Consider the following 8,057-nt stretch of genomic DNA (forward strand, 5'->3'; position numbering starts at 1 on the left):
TTAAAAAATTTATTTATTTGACAGAGAGAGACACAACAAGAGAGGGAACACAAGCAGGGGGAATGGGAGAGGGAGAAGCAGGCTTCCCACGGAGCAGGGAGCCCGATGAGGGGCTCGATCCTGGGACCCTGGGATCATGACCTGAGCTGAAGGCAGACACTTAACAACTGAGCCACCCAGGCACCCCCACAGTTCTACTCTTGAGATGCTTGCATTTTCCAACTCCTCCTCCAAAAGGGGTATGAAATGTTTTATTCTCAACTCTTCCAACACTAAATGTGTGAGATTTTCCCCACCAATAACCAACTCTCCAACTCTCTGGACACCTATATTAAATGAAATTCTGACACTAACACCCAGAGTTAGCACAGACCCCCAAAATTTGAGGGCTCATTGGCATAAATCAGGTATGATAGAAATGGCCTCATTATGAATAACAAAAGATGTACCTCTCACCCAAGTCACTCAGGAAATTCCAAAGGTCTTAGAAACTCTGTGCCATCAGACACAAAGAGTGAATTTATACATATTTCTTATTATATCACAATGGGTCACAGGCAAAATGGTGAATATGTTATGGATAGATAGATCTAGAGTTAAATCTCAACATAAAATCTTAATAGTTTTGTAATTAGTTAACGTTTATGAGATTAATAATATTTGCCTTGTGGAGTTGTTACACATATTAGGGAAAAAAATGAAAAAGACTTCACACAGATCATCATCTCAAAGGCAATTACTCTAAACAATTAAAAAAATAACATATATAACTATACAAGCAATTAACAGTAAGACTGCATACATATTACACATATATAACAATATAAACAACTAATAGGATTATTAGCAAAAAATAAAACAGAAAATACTTTTTCTTTACCTTGTCCTGAAAATGATGTATGAGCACATTCATATCAGATTGTCACCTACCTTGAACTCAAGCAATATTGGCAAGTATCCTGCCTCCCTAATCAATTTTCATATCTTTCAATCTTTTCTTTCCTCTCACAAGTTACTAAAGTCTCTAAATATGTCCCCATGACCCTGCAAAGCCACAGCAGTTCTCTAACACAATGCGCCGGAGAGCCTTCTTCACATCCTTGTTCCTGAGCATGTAAATCAGGGGGTTCAGCATTGGGGTGACAACAGTGTAGAAGAGGGCTATGAACTTGCCCTGTTCATGAGAGTTACTCTTGGCTGGCTGGAAATACATAAAGATGATGCTCCTGTAGAACAGAGCCACAATGGCCAGGTGGGAAGAGCAGGTGTTGAAGGCCTTCCTCCATCTTTCTGCTGACCTGATCTTCATCACAGCCACGGCGATGTAGCTGTATGAGACCAGGATGAAACCCAGGGGCAAGACAACAAAGATAAAGCTGGCCACATACATCTCTATCTCATTGAGGCTGGTGTCCATGCAAGCCAGTTGCATAATGAGGGGCATCTCACAGAAGAAGTGGCCAATGCAATTGTTCCCACAGAGTGGCAGGAGCATAGTGAGTGTGGAGCCCACCATGCCGGTGGTCAGACCCCCAAGCCACGAGGCAAGGGCCAAGCTGAGGCAAAGTTGTGGATGCATGATGACAGTGTAATGCAGTGGCCTACAGATGGCAGCATAGCGGTCATAGGACATGACTGCCAGGGGGATGCATTCAGTTGCCCCCAGCCAGTGGGAGATATAGAACTGGACCACACACCCTCCATAGCTTATGGTTTTCTGTGGTCCCCAGAGGTTGACCAGGAGTTGTGGGACAATGCTTGTGGTAAAGCTAATGTCCAGGAAGGAGAGGTTGGCAAGAAAGAAGTACGGAGTGTGGAGGTGCACATCCATGCAGGAAACCAGAATGATGATGCCATTGACCAAGATAAACACCACATAAAACCCTGAGACAACGATGAAGAAGAAAGGTTCTAGTGAGGGTCGTGCAGAGAAGCCCAAGAGTACAAAGACTTCTGGAGAACTTACATTGACTAGTCCCATCTTCACATGCAGCCGGGAGTGGGACAAAAAGACCACCTGTGGTGAGTGGAGGGTACAGAATATAAGGCCTCGAGTGATTATATCAGTTAGCAGACTTTAAACATAATTTAAACCCATTTTCTTGAAAGCATCTACTGCTCCATGGATGATGCTGCATCATCTTCCTGAAGGCCAGTTTGGAGAGACATGAAAATATGCATAGCTGAGGGGAAAACGGACATTCATGCAAAGTTCTTGGCACATTTTATTAAAATATTACTCAGGTGTGAAGAACAGAGCAGCTATAAACTCAAAGGTCATCCCTTTCTAAATCCCAGGGAGTGAAATTTATTCATCTCTAAAACAGGAAGTTGACCAAGAAAAATAAACTTGAACACACATGTTTATTCACAGATTTTCAAAATACATGTAGGGTTTCCATCATGCATATGCAAAAATGGGGCTCAGAAAGCTTCATGCATTTGCTGAAATTTATGCACAGAAGCTGAACCAGTGTGGACCTCACTGAGCCACAATGCTGAGACAATCGTCTGCTTTGCATGTAGCAGAGCAGGGCAGCACTGACGCTCTGAAAAAGCATCTGGGAGATGGATTCTGACGCCCTGCAACCCGGGGAAGCATCGAGAGCTGCAAAGATACGGGTGGCTTCATAATGTGGATGTGAGAGAGGAGAAGTGAATGAGGAGAGATACGAGCAATGACACAATGAGGTGATTACCCCATATAGAGAGTCATCTCAAATGAGCTGATGAGGACATAGAAAAGTAAAGGACAGAACTCAAAACCATATTGTTCCCTGTGGATATAAGTGTCCCCTCCATGGAGATATGTAAACTTTGTGGACTCACGTATGAAGAAAATGTATGAATGTCACCAAGAGATGGCAGCCATAAGGTCAATCACGAGGTAACAGTTCAATAGAATTTTTGAGGAAGTAGAAACCTTTGTGGTGATCTGATCTATTTCTGGAAATGTTCAGTGGTTTACCCAAAGTCCCAGAGCTGCTCAGTGCTGGTACTGGAGCTACACCCAACATTCAGATTCTTAGTACAAAGATAACATTCCCAGTAAAGGAGGAGGTTTGATCATTTGCAGAGATTCACCAAAACTGCCCAATAAATAATCATTCTTGAAAATGTGATCTCACCCAAGTCCTGTGACATTATGACAAAGAAAGATAGCATAGTGACAGTTGTGAAAACGTTTTTAATTCAAATTTTAAGTTAATTATGTAGTCACAAACTCTACTCCTGGCTGTAGGTAACCTGCCAAAATACCAAAGACCTCAAGAAGAGCAGGTCAGATTATTGAAATGGATCCGTGTTCATCAACCTAACTGGAATTACCAGAAAGTCTGTGATCCCAGTTCATCTTAAATACTGTAAAAAACAAACAAATGAACAAACAGAAATAAACAAACCCAAGGATGTCACTTACTGATGGTGAGCGAGCAGCAGCATCTCCCTGTATGGAGAGTGGAAATGTTGAATAATGGGGAGTATTTTACTTCAAAGATTGGTAAAACCCATGAATTCAATGGATGTGGCATTAAAAATTAGGAAGGTAGCCATGGGATTTGAGAAACACTAAAAATATTGGAAATCTCCAAGTCATTGGTGGCAGACATGTTAGATTCTGTTCAAATGCATGTCTAAAGAATACATTCTTAAGTTTTAAAATCAGAATAGGTTTAAGTTAGAAAGAAACCCTATTTTTTCCTAGAAAACTTTTTGTAAAAGGAGTGAGGATGACTCATAGTGTTTCCAGAATGAGAAATTTATGCCCACTCTCAAAGGACCTAGTGTGTCATAAAACCCATGCAATCACAAGACACTCATTTTATCCTCTGGAGCATTCAGGAGGGAGACAGAGGGTGATGTATATGTCAGGGGAGTGAAATTGGAGGGAAAGAAGCTTTGGGGATTTTTTTTCCCTATTGAATAATTACAATTTCATTGTAATCAAATTAATGATTACTTTTATGAATAAAACACCACTTTAAGTTTTTATACTGCCAAACACTGTTTACCGAACATAAGAATCAAGTCTCTACTCAAAGATTTGTCAGGTAGTGGAGGAGAGAGTCTGAAATATTTGCTCATTACAGTAATTTTGGTACATGTCGCTATAGATTTTCTTTTCTTTTTCAAGAGAGAAGACAATCAAGAATTTTATTTTTTACTTTTGTTATTTAATTCAATTAGCCAAAGTATAGTACATCATTAGTTTTTGATATAATATTCAGTGATTCATTAGTTGAGTATATCATCCAGTGCTCATAGATTTTCTTTAAAATTCAATCATATAATTATTGGTGTCCACCACAGCAATGAACTAACATTTTCTTCTTTAAAAATGAGCTTATTTTTTTATTGTATTAAAATACACATAACATAAATTTAGCATAAAAATTTTTTAAGTATACAAATCAGTGAAATTAAGTGCATTCACAGAATATTGCAACCATAACCAACATCTAGTTCCGGAACTTTCTCATCGCTCCAGATATACCCCCTACCTAGTCACTCTTCATTTGCTTTCTTTCTCCAGGCCTTGGCAAACACCAATCTGCTTTCTGTCTCTAAGGATCTACCTATTGTCAATATTCCATGTATATGAAATCATACATTTTGTGGCTTTTTGTGTTTGGATTCTTTCACTTAGCATAATGTCTTGTTCATCCACATTGTAGTATGTGCCAGTATTTCACTCGCTCTTGTAGCTGAATACTATTCCATTGTGTGCCTTCACCATATTATATTTACCTATTCATCTGCTGATGGACATTGGGTGAATTTGTTGGGTATTTTGGCTATTTCTACCTTTGGCTATTGTGAATAGAATGTCTATGAACATTTCTCTACAAATTTTGTTTGAATGCCTGTGTTCAGTTATTTCAGGTGTACACCTAGGAGTGGACTCATTGGGTCATGTGATAACTCTGTGATTAACTTATGGGAGAACTGCCAAATTTTTTCACAGTGACACAGCCTTTATATTCCTGCAAGCCCTGCATTGTATGTTCTGATTTCTCTACATCTTCGCCAATACTTTTTATTTTCCACTTAAATTTTTTTTGTAATAATCCTGGTGGGTGTGAAGACATATTTCCTTGTTGGTTTTGGTTTGTACTTCCCTAAAGACTGATGATATTGTGCATCTGTTTATGTACTTTTGGTCACTTTATCTTTTTTTGGAGCAGTATTTATTCAGGTCCTTGTTCCACTTTTAATTGCATTATTTGTTGTTGTTGTTGTTGTTCTTAAGAAATGAATTCTTTATATATTCTGATTATTAGATCCCTTATAGATAGATCATTTGCAAATATTTTCTTTCATCTCTGGGCTGTTTTTTTTTTTTCACTTTTTTCATAGCGTCCTTTGACAAAGAAATTTTTTTCATGAAGTCCAATCTATTTTTCTTTTGTTTCTTTTGTTTGGGGTGTCATATTTAGGAAACCATTGCCAAATCCAGACTCATGAAGTGTTCCTTCTGTATTTTCTTTTAAGAGTTGCATAATTTTAGCCCTTATAATTAGGTCCCTGATCCTTTATGTATATATGTGTGTATGTATGTATGTATGTATGTATGTATGTATGTATGTATGTTTCAATATGATATTAGATAGGGGTTCAGCTTCATTCTTTAATAGCTATATATCCAGTTGTCCCAGTGTTATTTGCTGAAGAAACTATTTTTTCCCCATTGAATGGTCTTATCATCCTTGTCTAAAATCAATTGCCACAGATGTATGAGTTTATTTCTGTACTTACAGTTCTGTACCACTCATCTTTTGTTATGTTAGGACCACAATTTTGATTACTATAGAGTTGTAGTAAGTTTTGAAATTGGAAAATGTGAGGTCTGTAAATTTGCGAGTTTTTTTTTTTCCATTATTGTTTTGACTATGCTGGGTCCCTTGTAATTCAATATGAATTTGAGAATTGGCTTTTCAATTTTTGCAACAATGACAACAAAAACATTGGGGTTTTGATAGGCATTGCATTAAATCCATGGATCACTTTGGGGAGTGTTGCCATCTTAGCCATATTAGGTCTTCCCATTCATAGACATGGATGTCTTTCTATTCATTTAGGTCTTCAATATTTTCATCAATAGTTTGTTGTTTCAGTGTACAAGTCTTAAACATTCTTAAATTTATTCTGAAGTATTATCTTTCTCCCATGCTATTGTAAATAGAATTATTCTGTTAATTTCCTTTTGGGGTGTTTATTGCTCGTGTACAAAAATACAACTGTATTTTGTGTTTTGATCAAGTGTCTTGAAACTTTGGTGAATTCATTTATTAGCTTTAACAGTTTTGTGGATTCTTCAGGATTGTATACATTAAAAATCATGCCATTTGTGAATATAGATAATTTTACTACTCCCTTTTCATTTTGGGAGTCTTTAATTCTTTTGCTTGCCTAATTACTTTGGCTAGAACTTCAACACAATGTTGAATAGAAGTGGTAAAAGTGGAAAAAGTGGACGCCATTGACTTGTTCCTGATTTTAGGAAGTAATCTTAGTTTTTCACAATTGAGTATGATGCTAGGTGTGGGTTTTTAAAATTATATTACCTTACCACGTTGAAACAGTTTCCTTCTTGAATTACATGAATTGATATTTGTATGTTGAACCGTCCTTGCATTCCTGTACTAAATCTCACTTAGTTATCATGTATAATGGTTTTAATATGCTCTGCAGGGTTTGATTTGCTATTTTTCTGAGGATTTTTGTATCTATATTCATAAAGTACATTGGTCTGCAGTTTTCTTCAATGTCTTTAGCTGATAGCTATACATTTTTACATATATCTGCAATAACTTCACTGGATACTATTTCTTATTCCTTTAGCACTGGTCCCTAATTGAACCATAATAAATTTACTCTTCAATTTGTGTAAAGATTTGGGGGAGCATAATTACTAAGACTGAGTTTGCACATTGCACTGGAACTAGCTAGTTCTGGCTATTAGTCAAGCCTCTTAAATTTACTTGTCTTCCATTTTTTTTTGATATGCACATTAAAAGATTTGCAGAATATCATTTTAATTTTTAAACTCTGTGAAGGTAAGGTCTGTGTCTAACCTGGTTATTATTATATTCTCCATTGTCCCAATATATGCCTTGATTTGATACCTGGCATGTTGACAACATCCAATACATATTAATTATTATTATTATTATTATTATTATTATTCAATGAATGAGTGATTCTGGGTCTATTCTGTTAATGAATGTATAATACTTTTGATATAACATAGGAATAGAGGCATTGGAATATGTATTTGACATAATTTACTCCATTATGGGTCATTTTACACCAATAATTTTATCTAACTTTTGAATTATCTCTGAATTATGCAGATTACTCCTAATTAACTCTGTAAAGAGCTATTATGAGTGCCACCTCAAAGATGAGGCCACTAGGGCTTTGAGTGGGTTTGCACAGGGTCACATGTCCCTCCCACCCCACCCCTCACTCCAGCAACCCCCAGTTTGTTTCCTGAGATTAAGAATTCCTCATATCAGTGAGGTCATATGATACATGTCTTTCTCTGTTTGACTTATTTCACTCGGCATAATACCCTCCAGTTCCATCCATGTCATTGCAAATGGCAAGATCCCATTCCTTTTGATGGCTGCATAATATTCCATTGTATATATATACCACATCTTCTTTATCCATTCATCTGTTGATGGACATCTTGGCTCTTTCCACAGTTTGGCTATTGTGGACATTGCTGCTATAAACATCGGGGTGCACGTACCCTTTCGGATCCCTACTTTTGTATCTTTGGGGTAAATACCCAGTAGTGCAATTGCTGGATCATATGGTAGCTCTATTTTCAACTTTTTGAGGAACCTCCATACTCTTTTCCAGAGTGGCTGCACCACCTTGCATTCCCACCAACGGTGTAGGAGGGTTCCCCTTTCTCCACAATCCTGCCAACATCTGTCATTTCCTGACTTGTTAATTTTAGCCATTCTGACTGGTGTGAGGTGGTATCTCATTGAGGTTTTGATTTGGATTTCCATGATGCCAAGCGATATTGAGCACTTTTTCATGTG

At 37.4% G+C, this 8,057-nt stretch overlaps 1 protein-coding gene across 1 annotated transcript; it reads right to left on the reverse strand.

Annotated features, from left to right (window-relative positions):
• Positions 1 to 1,024: 1,024 nt before the first annotated feature.
• Positions 1,025 to 1,981, reverse strand: LOC118026878 (olfactory receptor 2C3-like). The gene has a single exon (XM_035029917.1). It carries the CDS (start codon positions 1,979 to 1,981, stop codon positions 1,025 to 1,027), a length of 957 nt encoding a protein of 318 aa, XP_034885808.1.
• Positions 1,982 to 8,057: the final 6,076 nt, after the last annotated feature.

Source organism: Mirounga leonina, unplaced genomic scaffold, assembly GCF_011800145.1.
Source record: "Mirounga leonina isolate KUSES-001 unplaced genomic scaffold, KU_Mleo_1.0 Mir_347, whole genome shotgun sequence".
Taxonomy (NCBI): domain Eukaryota; kingdom Metazoa; phylum Chordata; class Mammalia; order Carnivora; family Phocidae; genus Mirounga; species Mirounga leonina.